The sequence below is a fragment of the Dama dama genome, chromosome 17 (genome assembly GCF_033118175.1).
Source record: "Dama dama isolate Ldn47 chromosome 17, ASM3311817v1, whole genome shotgun sequence".
In the NCBI taxonomy this organism is placed as follows: domain Eukaryota; kingdom Metazoa; phylum Chordata; class Mammalia; order Artiodactyla; family Cervidae; genus Dama; species Dama dama.
In genome coordinates this window covers 25,767,320-25,785,290 of record NC_083697.1, presented here as the reverse complement: position 1 = coordinate 25,785,290, position 17,971 = coordinate 25,767,320, and the positions used below count along the sequence as shown (strand labels likewise).

The window sequence follows — 17,971 nt, the reverse complement described above, 5'->3', positions numbered from 1 at the left end:
GACTCTGGGAGGTGGTGATGGACAGGGAGGCCTGGTGTGCTGCGGTTCATGGAGTTGCAAAGAATTGGACATGACTGAGCAACTGAACTGAACTGACAGATGAGGAAATTGGGGCAGAGTAAGGATAAATAACAAAGGCCGCATAATCAGTAAGTAACAGAGCCAGGATTCAACTTTAGTCTGGCTCTGGAGTCTGAGCTTTTAACCATATTATTACACTGCTTCTCTCATAAGATTCAGTGTATGGAATCACAGCTACATACTATGAGAACACAGGGAAAGGAATAAACACAATAATGGGGAGAAGTAGTTAGCAAAAAATAGGTGGAAGAAGTGGGACTTGAGTCAGGAAAAATCAGTAAGGTTTAGGAAAGTAGGAAAGAGGAAGAGAAATGTTACATAAGTAGATAATTGTAAGAGTTCTAAGATGTGAATGAGCAAGGAACCAGTCCATAAATAATTATTGAGCACCCATTAGGTATATACAATGTGCTTGGGATACATTCATGAACAAAAAAAAGATACTTGTTCCGATAGAAATTAGAGTCAATAGGTATGAAAATGGTAATGAAGAGACTAGTTTTACTGAATGAACATCTGTCCTGAGAAAGAGAGAGAAATAGTACTGAATAAGTAGGTAGGCGACAGACCATGAGGGCTCTGAAGACAGAGAAGCTCAAGGACATAAGAAATAGATGAGAACTGTAGGACTTTTGGAGTAATGCGTCACATGTTAACAGCAACATTTTAGGAAGATTAATTTGGCCATATTTTGCAGGATGAATTAGAGATGGGAAAAATAATAGGCAGAAAGTCTTGTAATAAAGTGGATTTTATGAAGATCTAGATTAAGTGATGACACTGGAAACCAAGAGTTTTGCTCTATTCATTATCTTTTTTTTCCTTCAGTCATTCCCTTGGCCTACAAATATATCCGATTCTCTCCTATCCATAGTGAAAGCTAAATGTAAAAATAAATACTAAATAATACAATTACTCTCCAAGGGGCAAGTACTTTCCTAGCTACTATCTATCTTCTCACCTCTACTTTCTTTTCTTTCATTGCTGAACTCACTGAAGTTTGATTTCCGTCATGATACAGGAAAAGCAGTGGTTCATTTGCCCAGAAGCAAGTGGACAATTTTGAAACATTTTCTTAAAAAGGCAACATATGAGTAAAGATTAAAAGGATGAATAGGAGTTTGTGAAGAAAAGAAGTGGGGGTTTACATGCATATTTTGTGTGAAGCAATTCAATCAAACACACTGGGAAGGTGTTTTGATTCTAAAGCTTTGGTTCTACCTCTAGGAGGTATGCTGAACAAATTTCTCATTTAAAATCCTTTCCACATTTGTTTCAATTCATCCTGCTATGAACAAGGTGGAAATTTGTCAGGAAGCTATTTTCATTTTGAAAGAATTTTTTTAAAGTTTACTTCACAAGTATCCAACCAGAGTGTCTCGGGTTTACAGACCCTGTTCCATACTGATACTGATTTCTTCCAATAAATATACCATGAGCTCCTTGAAAGCAGGGACTAGGACTTGTTTTTACACTTCCACTACCTAGCAGAGAGCCTGAAATTCAGTAGCTGTTCAGTAAAGTTGGGTGTATTGATTAAAGGTAAAGGAAGAATACATGAGAGGCACTGTAGGAAATTTTATGAAAGATAAAGGACAGGGATGAGCAAAGATGGCATTTATGTTTTGGACATGGGTGGTTAAGGGAGAAAAGAAGACAGTAACAGTGACAGACAGTAGACAAGGGGAAGATAGTTCTGATTTAGACTTGTGAAACAGGATGCACAGGGTCTATCTACCAAGCTGAAGTGTTGAGATGCGGCTGGAGACAGAGACTGGTGTATGGGAGAAGATGTGGCTAGGCTGAAGATTGAAGGCAGGAGGAGAAGGGGATGACAGAGGATGAGATGGCTGGATGTTATCACCAATGCAATGGACATGAGCTTGGGCAAACTTTGGGAGACGGTGAGGGACAGGGAGGCCTGGCACGCTGCAGTCCATGGCATCACAGAGTTAGACACGACTGGGCAACAGAACAACAATGGCTAGAGGATCATATTTTTGGAATTATCGCATAAAAACTGCAGATTAGGTCATAAGAAATAAACGATTTTTGAAGAAAAAGGGAAAGGAAAAAAGTTACTTTTGTTAGGTACATCCATATACTGCTGAGTAAATCTTACATTATGTAAACTATTAATAAGGCTTAGAATACATAAAGTTGAGAGTTTTTAGAGCAATATCCGGTAACTCTTATTTCCCCACATGTCTACAATAAGCAGACTCTGCTTTCTTAGTGATAGATATTTCTAGCAGTAAGTGGAGAACTCTCATAGTGATCTAGGGATCAAAAACATGGACAACATGGTGATGGAAATGGGCAGTGGTGGTGCTGGTACTACTCTACAATCTTCTAAAAGCTTCTGGAAATACTTTTGAAATAAAACCAGAACTTGATAAATTTCCTAGGTTGAGATAAACACGATGAATATGTTAAACATGAGACTGAGGTGAATTAACTAAACAACAGAAAGATATAGGATGGATAGAACTGTAAAAGAAGCAAAATTAAAATTTTTAGATGATATACAACTGGAAAATTTAAATCAACTGAAAGGCTTACAAATAATGAGAGAACATTACATGGCAGATAAATGATAACAATAATGAGGATGAAAGAGAAAACTTACAGAGTGTTTACTATGTGCCAGCAATGTTCTGAATATTTTAACTAATTTAATACTCCCAGTAATCCGATGAAGTATGTAAAATTATTAATCTCTGTTTTATGGATAAGCAAACAGGTCATACAGCTGGTATGGCAGAACTGGGGTTTGAAATTCTAATCTATTCTAAACAATGTAGTTGTTTACATTAAACTGTAAAGCCAGCAATCTTTCTTTACATATAACCAGCTAGAAAATATAATGAAATAAAATATCCTAATAATAATGGCAAGACAAAGGTTAAAATAGTAATAAGCCAAATAAGAAATACATAAGAAATAAAACACAACAGAGAAACTTCAAGACATGAATAAACAGAAAGGTATACTCTGATTTTGGACAATATAAAACTCATTATAGTATATTAATTTTCTCTACTTTTTATAAACTTAATCACAACATAAATACAAAAATGATATTTTTCCCAGGGGAGGAGGGAAAAAGACAAGCCAATTCTACAATTCCTGTAGAAACACAGTGCCAAACGTATGATATAATTATAATTCTAATAACCTCTTGGTACTGGTACTGGAAAAGAAAGAAACTGAAACAGATGACTATAACTGAAAATAGGATTCGGAAATGGATATAAGTACATGTGGGAATCTAGTTTTCCGTAAGAGGGCTATTTGAATTCAGTGGGAACAATTTAGTTTCTTCAAGAAAACAAACATTTTATTAATCTTAAACTATTTCAAGTATCTATTTAATAAGCATGAGAGTTTAAAATGCATTAATTAAATGAAGTATGTCAGGATTCTAATCTATTCTTTGCTAGTGTTTGTTTTACTTAATTTCTATAGGATTTAGGAGCAATAACCTATAATTCAGATAGACATATCTGGAATAATTCCAGTTTAGTTGCTCATTTTGGCTTTGGGGAAAAGTGAAGAAACAAATAAACTTTAACATTAATTCTCTAGGAGATATGAGGATATTGCAGATAAAAGCTCCCTTTTCTTTTTCATTATTCACCTTTATTTGTCAGCACATATACAAATTGGGTTAACTGAAATTTTGGTAGTATATATCATATAACAAGGCTTGTGTATTTATTTTGCATAGTTTATAGGATATACTGGAAGGATAGCTGAAAAAAACGAGACATTTATGCCCTGGGATTGTGAAAATCATTAGACTCACAGAATCCTGTATGTGTCTCTTGTTGCTAGCCCTTCTGTGGAATAGCGCCAGAATCCATTTCTCTTTAAATGCCACGGAATGTCACTGATACATGAAATGACATCCCTGGACTTTGAGTACGCATAGGAAAGATCTCAGTGCAAGCACCCAGATGTTCATTAGCAAGTTGGAATTGCGCTACCTGAACCCAATGGTCTTCACGAAGAAAATGTATTCTGTAGACTCACTCGTGAAAAAACACTGCTTTAGGAACTGTCTCAAATCCACACTGAACTAAATCAAACCGCAAAGGAATGAAAACTGTCACCAGCACAACCTTCCTGTCAACTGATACGGTAATGTTGTGTCAAAGTCTCACCCTGATGTCTGTGGGGAAGTGCGCCGTGTCTCAGATCAGCCCAGCTGCTGGCTTGGGCCTATTCTAAACAGGATACTCTACCCTAAGTCACGACAAGTGTTATTTCCACCAAAGATGACAAGACTTCTTATTTATTTTCTTCTTTTGTGTTTTCTATCAAGAACTCCATCCTCAATACTCTCCTATCTCAAACTTGTAAACATCTCTTTTCCCTCCCAAGATCCATCGCCATAGCCCAGCCTCCCTCAGTATAGTACACTGGAGAAATCCAGTGCTCCTTCAGTCATTATTTGATTCCTGTCTGGCTCTGGGCATTTTTCTGCCCTTGCTTCACTCACTGAATTAAGAGGGCACTGTTCCATTCAGAACAGACTGTGAACACTGAAGTACCTACAGTCAGAAAAGAGGCATTTACTAATTTAATGATTTAGCAAAAGAAGATCCAGGGATTTCTATAAGAAGAAGATATATCTTTAATACGCAACTGGAATTTTGATTTCTCACACTTCACAAAAAAGGGGTAGCAGTAAATGTTTAAGATATTCAATATGTAAATATTTCAAGTTTTAGACTGCTGCCGTGAAACAAATGGAATTTTAAAATGAGAAAAAATATGAACAATGATGGAAAGCAATGGCAAACATGCACCACTAATTTTCATATTCTTGACCTGGAAATAAAGACTTATCCTGGAGTTATTTTGTTATATTTATTCATTTATACTCTGTTTCATTCAGCAAAAGAGTTGAGATTTTGGTTTACCTTACCCTTCCAAACAATCTAATACATGTTTTTATCCCTTCCTGATACATTATTTCCATCTGCCAAAATAGTTTTCTGGTGTGTTGAATTAAATTACACCCCAAATTTGCAACTGATATACCATAGGAAAGTAAGTTTATATAAAATGAAAATAATCTTGCTAACTAGATTTGAAGGGCTCTGTTTGAACAACATTTGAGATGCGAAAATGAACAGGATGGTTGTAATGGGGACAAGGCTAGGGCACTGTTGATCATCTCTTTCATCTGAACTGAAGGTATGTACGTGCCCAGCCACTTTCCCTCATGTACCCTCAGTCAGCAAGGTACTTTGAAAAGATGCAGCCCATACTACTAGAATACATGTAAATCCATGGCTGATTCATATCAATGTATGACAAAACCCACTGGAAAAAAAAAAAAATAATAATAATAATAAAAATAAAAATAAATAAATAAATAAATAAATCACCTCAGGGAAAAAAAAAAAAAAAATAAATGAGGACTGTGAAAACCTCTCTATAACTGTAAAGTCCTTAACAAATTGAATTAAAAAGAGCTTGGCATTTAGTAGGTGCTCAACAAATGTTTGCTGAATGAATAAAACAGCAAAAATTCTCTTAAAATGATAAGGGGAAATAAAGGCAAAGTAAAATTAAATAATTTTAAAAAAATCAATGTCTTTTGCTTGGTTTTTCCCCTAATCCCTACCAACATTTCACTTCTTTACACTTCTTCTCTTGAAGCAAAACTGTTTATATTTTCAAGTTTTCAGGAAGCAGAACAGTTTGTCACTTTCAATTCTGGATGCTTTTCATGTTATATGACAAGTACATTTATACTCATACTTATTCATATATTAATACCCTATGATTATTACTTGAATCATGACATAAAGTCTGAGTTGATTTAACAGGGTTACCTTTTACTGATTTCAAGAGAGAAAACGTAAAGTGTTAGTACAGAATGTAAGTTTTTTGAGTCCAAGATGGATTTCTCTACTTTATTCCCACATGAAAGGACTTTGGAATTCCAATGCTGTATGTCAGTACCACTGATTAAAAACTGCTCTCATAAAGAGGAGCAAGCAGGGGAGGAGTAGCCAGTGAGACGTAGATTTAAAAAGAGGGCTGGCCGTTGGCAGTAAAGACAAGAGAGGCTCAGACTTTGCTGAGTAGTGAAACAGGTGACGGTTTTGGTTCATGAAAGGAAAGTTAACTTGCCAAAAAGGTTAGAGATAAATAACTATAAAACAAGTAGATTAGTATAAAAATAATACAAAAATCAACATGGAAAACAAAATAACACTATAACCATGAGTATCTTATCACTGTGATTCCCTCCCTCCCCCATGAATAAGCATTTCTGTTTAACTAAAAAATATGAATTATGAGAAAACTATATGCACATGTCACATTTAGAATCACCCAAAGACTTCAGTAAAATATAGATTTTAGGCACCAGCTCTCAGAGATTGATTTAGTAGATATGGGATGTTTGTGGAGCCTCTAATATCATTTACAGCAAGTATTATAGAAGACTTTGAAGACCTTTTTTTTTAGATGCAAATATCTTATAGGAAATGGAGTAAAATTGATTAACTGGAACTAACTTTTTCTTAATTCATTCAAAAATATTTATTGATTACTAGGTATTATTTATCTGTTGATAAGCCAGGCAGAGTGACAGGTTTTGGGGATATAAGAGATAAAGTATAAAATAAATAAGTATATAGTTATCAGTAAAATGTATGCTACAAAGGAAAAGTCGATGCAGTTAACATGCCTGATGAATAATGAGTTGTGGATTAACGCTTTGTTCAGCTGAAGTTCACTAGTAAAACCTTATTTGTGGTAATTACTTCAACTAAACACATGCATATTGAGAGCACACTATCTCCTGGTCATTGAACTGGGCCCCGGGGATCTTTAATGCACACGTAAATTATCAGAGATGTATCTTATTATTTCATTTATTAAGAGGCTACGATGCATCAAGCATTATACTAAGCAACAGGAACACAAAAATCATTAAGATGCAGTTCTTACTCTTCAGGAATTTAGTTTAATAAAGGAAATGTAGGCACATATAGAGACTGAATAACTGAATAATCTGGCACCCTCATGATCATGCTAAATGGATTAAAATATAGTGCTAGGCTATAATGACTAACAAGATAAATTATATGTATAGAAAACAATCAGCTATATTATTAAACACTAAAGAAAAATACTATGGACTTCAAAAATAGGAAGCCTTTACCTATTACACTTCATTTTCCTTATTATGTTAATAGATACAGCTTTGCCATGTAATTTTAATCCAGTCAGTCCTAAGTGTCGGACTCTGACAGACTACTCAATGTGAGAAGTTCACTTCCTTAACCTCAGAAACAAGTTTGCATTAGCTCTATCCAATCTGGAGGAGTTCTCTCTTTGACTAACAGAAGGAAAAATCTGACTTAGCTTAGAGAGAGATCAAAGATACTCTCCCTCTGAACATTAGCTCTGTTTAGGAATGACTGTTCATATCAAGATTCCCCTTTTAACATTAGAGAGACTTCAGAAGTCTTGCCGGAGTAGTTTTTGTCCTCTCACCTAACCAAGATATTTCTTGTCAAGGACTCTGAGCTTCCCCTAATATAATTCTTCTCTGTATAAGGTCTCATAATTAATTAAAATACAGTACTAATGACAGCAACTTAAATTAGTGTTTAAGAGTATGCCTCCCTGGCTTTGCCACTTCTTTTAATCCGCTTTTCCCTATTCCTCCTTCAGCAACTTACAGAGCTACATTTTACAAATACGAAGTCAACATTTTTCCTCATGATATTTACTACAGAGTGATTTCTAGAAGCACTAAATTCATCACTTAAATAAAATGTAACAATTAAATACATTGTTTTTAAAAATGGATTTTAAAAGTTCTAAAAAAAAACTTGCACACACACAATACCATGATATCAATAGTTAACAAGAAGAAATGATCTCTGGTAGGTTTAGACAATAGAACTCAAGAAAGGTATGTTCAAACTAAAAGGATATTAAATGTATAAGCAGAAAAACTGTAATGAGTAAATTAAATTTTAATTTCAAATCTGTGTATTTAAGAACTCCTTTATTTCACTGTGAATAATTACAATGACCCAGTTTCTTTCAACTCGTTACATACTTAATATTCACAAAGTCACAATACGTGTGTTACAAAATCTTAGCCTCTGCATACCTAACACTCCAGAACATTAATGGTCGAACTCCATAGTGTTGCAAGTTCCCTCCTTAGCAGAAGAAATGTGGCCTCTTCCAGTGTACCTGCTCTTTACCCAAGCAGAGTATGCTTTGGAAAGAGTAAGTAAAACAAAATTAGGTGAATATGTAATATTATTTTTATTTTCCATAGTCTTTAGAATGGTGTTGGGATTTATCATGGTGATAAAAAAAATTATTTATCTTCTTTACTTATATAAACCCTGTCAATCTTCCAAAAGCTAGCTGAAATAAAATGACTTGGTAGGGACAATCAATCAATATCTAATTTACATAAGGTATCATGTAAGTGGAAAGAGAAATGTCTACTTGCGCTGTACTAATAGGTTCTGATTATTTTCTAGATATTCTAGAATTTTTATTGGAAATGTATTCCTTGTTTGAAGAATTAAAAAAGAAGTTGTTTATTTTATTTTTTGGTTTATTTTTAACTTCTAGGTGGTAAGAAAACTTTTTTTTATTTCTATTACTTTCTTTTTTATTTTATTTCTGTAACTTTTTGCCATCTCAAGAGGTGGCAAGAATACACAGAAGGGGAACACATGTAAATCCATGGCTGATTCATGTCAATGTATGGCAAAAACCACTACAATATTGTAAAGTAATTAGCCTCCAACTAATAAAAATAAATGAAAAAAAAAAAAAACAAAATTGGGAAAGGAGTACATCAAAAATAAAATAAAATAAAATAAAAAGCAGAGATATCACTTAGCCGACAAAGGTCTGTATAGTCAAAGCTATGGTTTTTTCAGTAGTCAGGTATGGGTGTGAGAGTTGGACCATAAAGAAGGCTGAGTGCTGAAGAACTGATGCTTTTGAGCTGTGATGCTGGAGAAGACTCTTGAGAGTCCTTTGGACAGTGAGGAGATCAAACCAGTCAATCCTAAAGGAAATCAACCCTGAATACTCATTCATTGGAAGGACCTGATACAAAGAGTCAACTCACTGGAAAAGACCCTGATGCTTGGAAAGATTGAGGGCAAGAGGAGAAGGGGACAACAGAGGATTAGACAGTTGGATGGCATCACTGACTCAATGGACATGAGTTTGAAGAAACTCAGGGAGATAGTGAAGGACAGGAAGCCTGGTGTGCTGAAGTTCATGGGGTTGCAAAGAGTCGTACACAAATTAGTGACTGAATAACAGCAAGAAGAGAAAGACAGATACCTCTCTCACCACATACGTACACAGAGAAAAGGCCATGTATACTAGGAAGCAGGCTCTCACTAGGAACCAAATCTGCCACTACCTTGATCTTGGACTTCTCATCCCCAAGAACTACAAGAAACAAATGTTGTTTAAGCCATGCAAAAAAAAAAAAAAAAGAATACATACGAAGAACTATACAAAAAAGGTCTTAATGACCTGGATAACCACGAGGAGGCTCAGATGGTAAAGAATCTGCCTGCAATGCAGGAGATGCTGGTTCAATCCCTGGGTCAGGAAGATCCACTGGAGGAGGGAAGAGAAGGCTAGAGAGTTCCATGGACAGAGGATCCTGGCAGGCTACAGTCCAGGGGTTGCAAAGAACTAGACATGAGCAACTGACTCTTTCATACACTCTCTCTTTTGTACCTCACATTCAATGAGTCAGCAATATCTGTTGGTTTTTCTTTCAAAATATATTAATATTTACTACTGTAATAGTAAGTTTTTATACCTTTAAAGGACAGAACAGCCTGGTCAGCTACAGTCCATGGGTTTGCAAAAGTCAGACACGACTGAGTGACTAAACAACAAAAACAGCAATACTCTTCTTCACTCATTCCATTCTATGTATAGTATCCTTACTGTTCCTCTAACATTCAAAGCAATGCTATCACCTTGCACTTCCAAGATGGAACATTTTTTCCTCAGGAAATATATATAGCTCACTCTCTCACTTCTTTTAGGTTCTCTTCTCAAATGTCTCCTTATTAGATAGATTTTCTTTAAGTCTCTCACATAAAATAGTAACTCTTCTCTAATGTTCTCCAGATTCCTATTTCTTGGCATTTTCCATTGTCCTTTTCCTCTTCTCCAATTAAAAAATGAAATATAGCTGGAATACAATATTATATTGGATTAGGGTGTACTAGACAGTGATTTGACATTTGTAGACATTATGAAACGATCAGTACCATAAGTCTGTGAATTGAAACTCATTCAGTCATATCTGACTCTTTGCGACCCCAAGGACTATACAAACCACGGAATTCTCCAGGTCAGAATACTGGAGTGGGTAGCCTTTCCCTTCTCCAGGGGATCTTCCCAACCCAGGGATGGAACCTAGGTCTCCCGTGTTGCAGGTGGATTCTTTACCAGCTGAGCCACCAGGGAATCCTAGAATACTGGAGTGGGGAGCCTAAGCCTTCTACAGGGGATCTTCCCAACTCAGGAATTGAACTTGGGTCTCCTGCCTTGCAGGTGGATTCTTTACCAACTGAGCTATCAGGGAAGACCATAAGTCTACTAGCCATCTAACCCTATACAAAGTTATACCAATATTATTGACCGTATTCCTTATGCTGTGTATTATATCTCCATGGCTTATTTATTTAATAACTGGAGGTCTGTACCTCTTAATCTTCTTCACCTATTTCACACACACCCCTCTGCCACATCCTTCCCCTCAGGCAACCACCTGTTTGTTCTCTGTATTTGTAAGTACAGTCCCACTTTGTTCAGTTAGTTTTTTGTCTTTTAGATTCAACATATAAGTGAGATGATATGATATTTTTCTTTCTTTGATTTATTTCACTGACCAAAATACCCTCAAGTTTCATCCATGCTGTTTCAAATGTCAAGATTTCAATCTTTTTTGTCTCAGTAATACTCCATTGTGTATGAAAATACCACATCTTCTTTATCCATGTATCTATTGATGGACACTTAGGTTGCCTCCATATCTTGATTACTGTAAATAATGCTGCTATGAACACTGATGTATAGATATTTTTTTCAAATTAATTTTGCTTTCTTCAGGTAAACACCCAGAAGTGAAACTGCCATAGATCACATGGCAGTTCTATTTTTAATTTTTTGAGGAACCTTTATGTTGCTTTCCACAGTGGCTGGACCAATTTACATCTCACCAACAGTGCACACAGGTTCCCTTTTCTCCACATATTTGCCAATAATTATTTGTTGTCTTTTTAATGAACAGCATGAGTGCATATCAAACTGGGGTTCTAATTTACATTTCCCTGATGATTGGTGATGTTGATCATGTATTTGTTAGCCATCTGTATGCCTTTGGAAGGGTTTCCCTGGTAGCTCTAACAGTAAAGAATCTTCCTGCAATGTGGGAGGCCCAGGTTCAATCCCTGGGTCAGGAAAATCCCCTGGAGAAGGGAATGGCAATACATTCTAGTATTCTTGCCTAGAGAATTCCATGGATAGAGGAGGCTGGTGGGCTACAGTCAATGGGGTTGCAAAGAGTCAGACATGACTAAGTGATTAACATACACTTTATGGCTTTGGAAAATGTCTATTCAGGTCCTCTGCCCATTTTTTAATTGGGTTGTATGTTCTTTGATTTTGAGTTGTATGAGTTTTTAGTGTAATTTGGATGTTAACCCCTTACTGAATATATAGTTTGCAAATATCTTCTCCCATTCATTAGATTGCCTTTCTGTCTTATTGATAGTTTTCTTTGTTGTGTAACAATTTTTCAGTTTGATGCAGTCCCATTTATTTTTTCCTTATTGTTTAATTTCCAAAATGGCACCTAAATGCCACTAAATGTTCAACAACAGATGGGTGGATAAAGAAAGTGTGTATATGTATATGATGGAATATTACTCAACCATTAAAATAGAAATCCTGAGGATATTATGCTAAGTGAAATAAGTTGGACAGAGAAAGACAAATACCAGATGATCTTACTTATATGTAGACTGTAGAAAACACACTAAATGTTTAATTTTTTTGCTTACTGTCAGTATATCCTCCACTAAATGCAAATTTTGAAGGTAGGTACTCTTAATTCAGTAACTTGAATGACATCTGTTTTACAGTATGTATTCAGACATATTGTTTGCACTATTCATTATATTTTTCTTTATGGTTGAAACATAAAAAGAATGAAATAAATTCTAAACAAAAGTTAACCAAAACTTGAATATTCTTCAGATAGCAACATTTTAAGTAAATAATATATTTTTCTCTTTCATTCTTAGTATTGTTGTTGGGAATAATATATCAGATTTCTGAGTACACAAAAAAAGTTAGTTTTGTATTACAAAGTTTTAGCAAATTGACCCAGTACTCTGAGACTTATCATAATCAGCAATATATAAAGGGACTTGGGGTTTAGTGACATTCAAACTATTAAACACTTTAAACAAAAATCTCATATCAGATGAGAGTGTAAGGGCAAAGATTTAAAACCACTTACTCAAATTTAAAATAAACAGCAATTTTTCTTAGTAAAATTTCACTTAATCACAAAACGAAAATTTTACATTACTTGAGCTGTCACTATTCCTTTTTGAGGTTTTAAAATCAACTATTTCTCAATCGTTTTGTTTCACTGAAGAATTAAAATGTAGTGGACAAATAGCATAGAATATGAGTGATATCAGTGAGAATGGCAAAGTAAGAATCTCAGAAGAGCCGCTCCTTCAAAACATAATGAGAATACTGGCAGAGATTATCAAAATAAACTTGTTAGAATTTGGAAGTTAAACAAAGGTCTGTCTGCTGCAATCTATAGCGTATGTAGTCAAAAGAAACACCTGAATTTCAGTAAGAATGTGAGCTTTGTGGAGTTTTAATTTTCCCTACTCTCATTTTCCTCTCAGTTCCACAGTGACCTTAAAAACCAACAGGCTCACAAACCAGAAATCTAGCAGCCACTGGACAGGACAGAATGGCTTTAGAGCTCCCAAGAGATGTCCTTTCAGCAGGTTACGGTTATTTGACCTATCTTCCAGTTTCCTAGAAACCTCTCCTTACAACGCTTGCCTTTGTTGGACCTGATTCAGAATCCTCTCAGTGCAAAGAGACATTTCCCTGAAGATATCTGTCAAAAAGAGTCAGCAGCAATTGTTTAATATTGTGGCTGCCTGAAGTGGCCATGACAGTAGGAGCAAAGAATAAGCAGACAATGAAGAAAAAAAAACCCCACTAAAATGAAAAGCTGAGGAATTCAACGTCCACAGGGGAATTTGAAAGTGCTAACAGGATCCTGGGAATCTAGAAGTCTGTCTGTGCACACACAGGATGTCTGCATGCACAGGAAAGACCTGAGAAGGCCTTAACTAAGCTCTCACCTTTGGTTGGCCTCAAGACCTGGGACAGCTGCCTGAATACAACATACTAGAAGAGAGCTATGTTAAAAGAACATAAGTGATTACTGTATTATGAACAATAAAGATACTAAGTGTATTAATATTATATCCATCTTCTTTTAGAGTTTATAAATTAAGTCAAGCAAATACATACCAGGTCTGTTTTTGGAGGATCTGGACACTCAGTGGGGAAATAAGGTGTCGAACTTCTGACTCCGCTGCTATCAGACGTTGGCTTTGGAGGTTGAGCATGCTGCCTATAAGTAGCACTTTTAGGAGTCCAACAAAACAGGTTGATTGATTCTCGCACACAACGTTCAATGTCAATTTCTAGATAGAAAAAAATATTAAAAAAAAAAAGCAAATACAGAAGCTATTGCTCTCTTTATGTAAGAACCACAAGCTATCCTAAATACATATGCACAAATATGGCTAAAATGATAACTAACTAGAAAAGATGTCAGTAAAAAGTAATATGGATATTAATCAACATATGATTAGAATGGTAGAGGGTACCTGGTATTATTATGTAGATACATGATACATATATAGATTATATTTCAGTATATCATTATTCAAAAATTTAAATATATTAATCATACATCTTATTAGAGAATCTGCTTCATTAACTTTAATGATATTTTCACTTTCTCAAATTAAAATAAAGGTTGAGAAGAAAGAAGGCTGGAATTTGGGAGTGGGCAAACAAAAGATTCAGATGTTAATATACCATGATTTCAAGTAAAGTGTACTAACAGTTTCACTTCTACCTATTACTGAAGATATAAAATAATCAGAACAAAAATTAATCAAAATCTAAATTCAGTAATTTATCCCCTTTATAAAAAGAATTTCTTGATTTAAGTGCAGAAAAGTTTAAGTGAAGTATCACATATAGAGAAATAAAATGCACCCAATTAAAAATGATAGAAAATATTTTCAAAGAAAATGTTCTTTTTCTGATCTGAAAGAAATTTAAACACCTTTGATACAGAGTTAATATACACAGGGAATTTACTACAATGTCAAATTATTGTGTGTGAGTTTCAATAAGACTGCAACCCTTGAGGAGATTAATATTAACATTCCTGATGGACAGTAAACCTGTAACTCTACGGGGAAAATGGAGTTATCACAGAAAGGCAATAGAAATTGAAGAATTTGGCTAGGATGAAGGAGTTTAGCATGGATCAGCTTTTTCCTTTCTATATTCCTAATATAGTGAATGGTAGTTATCATCATCTCCTCTGTAAAAGTCCAAGTGTGTCAATTCAGATAAGGAATGGAGAAAAATACATCAAATCTCTTATACAGGGATGAGGTCCCTATTTCTCTTTTTGCAATGAAGTGTTTATATATAAAGGAAAAAGGAAATAGGCACTTAAATTGATTCTGTGAATGGTGCATGAGTCATGCCTTTATAGAACTGTCTGCTTTCATAAGGTGGAAAACTCTTAGAGAAGGGCAGAGAAATGGACACTTATTGAACATCTATTATGTGACAGGTGTTGTATACTTAGCTCATTTAATTCAGTGATTCCTGTAGACAGGTAATGTAATCCCCTGATTTCTGTTGAAGATGAAGAAATTAACACATAATGAAGTTAAAGTGATTGATGTGTTAAGTGTTGTTACCACCGGTAGAATCTCTGAAGTTACTGAAGTGTTATAAGGCATCTTTCATTTCCCAATTTATTTAGATTTGGGAAACAATAACCAGCAGCTCTAGAAAGACCAGTTACTCAATTAAACATTCCTTCATCTGCTCTTAGTGATGCTTGCCAACTTCATAGTTGGTTACTTCCACTGCTGCACAAAGAAGTCAGATTTCATCACCATCATATGCTATTCTTAACATAAAATCTATAAAACAAGAGTTAAACATGTTTTGAGGCATAGACCCATTTATTTGAGAAACTGTCAATTTAGTGAAATGTATTCTTCTAAAAAGCTCTTTAACATCATCACTTTAATATTCTACAAAAAGAAGAATACAAACACCAATGAGAAGAAAAATAGAAGTTCAGATACGTTCTTCTACTTCACTTGAGACAGAAGAGATATATTCAATTCATTTTAAAACATTTCCAATTAATATCGTTAAGATAAAAACTTGCAGCTAAAGAGAGAAAACTCTGTCATCTTAAAAAAAAAAAAGTTAATCTACTTCACACTGTTTAATTTCCAAAGGAAAAGAATTTTGGATCATAAATTTTGCATCCGTAGTGCTCAAATCAGTTTGACACATCTGTCACCCATTAAAAGCTTGAGGTCAAGTTACTGATGCAGATGAGAGGTTGTAGTTCAGTCCTTAAATCACTGGCAATGGAAAAGTCGTTTATATCTGCTTCCAAAACACCCTACCAATACCATAAAAGGTTTACAGGGAATCGTGAGAATTCACTGGCATCCACCCCCATTTGAGCCTGATTATTACTACTGGCAAATATCCCATTCTCCATTCACTTGACCCAAGTCATCCTTCCATCTCAAAATCCTTCCAAAGTACTTTATCATAACCAAAATATTATGAAAAGTACTTTATAAACTGTACATTAAAATATGCAATTATTCTTTTAAAAATAACCTCTCATCCCAGAGGACTACTACATTCTACCTTGCATTCTCATTTTGATATAATGCATTTGTGAAAAAGTATGTACCCTGGATTATGCTTTCCCAGGTTTGATTCCAAGCTCCATGAGGTACACTCAGAAAAGTAACTTTTGTAAATCATAGTTTCTTTATCTTATCCATTACTATTGTTCCCTCTCATAAATATCGAACTATTTTAAAAATTATAAAATGCAACTCGTGTTACATTTGGGCAAAGGTAAGTGGAAAAGACATCTCTCCTGAAGCCCCCCATTCTTTTGCTTTAATGAGTACGACCTACTTTCCAGATGTAGTGAACAGTTGTTTACATGGCACTTCTCTTTACCATCATCTAATTCCCTCTATATTTGATCCCTAATTTGGGTACTAAGATATTATTTTCTCCCTTTTGATTTACTGCGTCATTTTGGTGGAACACATTTCCCAGTAATTTCTAAGAAAGGATGCACAGAAAGCAAATTATTTTGGAATTGTCCATGTTTTTAAAATATATTTATTCTGCCCCTGACTGATAGTTGGGCTAGTCATAACATTCTAGGATTGATGTATTTTTCTTCAAAGTTATGTAAGGCAACTGCTCTATTGTCTTTCTTCTGAGAAATTTGATGCAATTTTGATTTAAGGTCACGTATATGTGATTTTCTTCTTTTCTGTAAACTTTTAGGAGTTCCAGTGTTCTGAAATTTCATAATGATGGTCTTATTATAATCCTTCAGTTGCAGAAAAAGTTATTGTGTAGTATCTGTAATAATTTCTCATTTTTTTCCTTCTCTCTTCTTTCATTAGAAGAGTCCTGAACATCCTGAATAGATTTTCTAATAATTTTGCCCTTTCTTCTTACTTTCCACCTGTATTTTTCTTGTATTCTCTGAGGGCTTTCTTAAGCTTTATCATCCAACTCTTTCATATAAAGCTCAGGGCATTTCCACATCATTTTTAATTTCCAGTAAATCTTTTTTGTCATATTAATACTTAAAAAAATCCTGAATTTTCATAGCTATCATATCTTCTCATAATTGTTTTTCTGAGGATATTCCTTTATTCAGTTGGTGTTATTCTGTGTTTTTTAGCTGGAGACTTTCCCAAGAGGTTTGGTGATATACATATTTAAAAGAACAGCACTAAAAATTAGATTGGAAGTTTTGAATATGTGGGCAGAGCTTTGTTACTGGTGGATTCACTATAGGTAACCTGGGGATATGGTCATTTTTAGAGGATCCCCAAAAGTAAGGTATTTCTCTTTGGGGGAACACTGAATTTCTCCAGAGAATTATTCTTTAACTTGTCTAAACTAATCCTTGCCAGCATTCTAGGAACTGACCATGGAGAAGACTGGAAATTGTAACTATATACATTTCCTCACTCTGGCTCTTGGCTATGCTGCTGATTCTTACAATTCTACTACTCCAAAGAATGTACCTCCAAATTTACTGTTTCTATGGTCATGTTTTGTAAAATCTGCAAAAGTAAAAATATTTAAATCACAACCAGTGAAAACTTGTCTTTATTTATACCAATTTCAACTCCATTACACTTCCTCTTGTGTTGGACAACATAGTGGCTGTGAATACTCTGATATAACTAAGCTAAACTAGAGATATATTTAGTATGGTTTAATGGGTATTTTTCTGTTATGTGAAGTCACTTTTGGGTATTGACATAGATTTTCTCCTTGACCAAGTCTAGCCAGACTCTTCTAAGCCTTTTCTCGACTACGTCTCAATCTTGGCCTAAAAAGTTGGCCTGAACAAAACTCTCAACATAACATACAGCAATTCAAGGCCACATCCCTCAGATGACCCTAACAC

At 34.8% G+C, this 17,971-nt stretch overlaps 1 protein-coding gene across 3 annotated transcripts in view; it reads right to left on the bottom strand.

The window, feature by feature from the left end:
* TBCK (TBC1 domain containing kinase) overlaps positions 1-17,971 on the bottom strand; it is a 201,035-nt gene that overhangs the window by 64,698 nt on the left and 118,366 nt on the right. For all 3 annotated transcript variants that reach the window (XM_061164259.1, XM_061164258.1, XM_061164257.1), the window contains one exon: positions 13,702-13,877. In XM_061164259.1, coding sequence (XP_061020242.1) covers positions 13,702-13,877 — 176 coding nt within the window. The remainder of the gene's footprint in view (positions 1-13,701; positions 13,878-17,971) is intronic.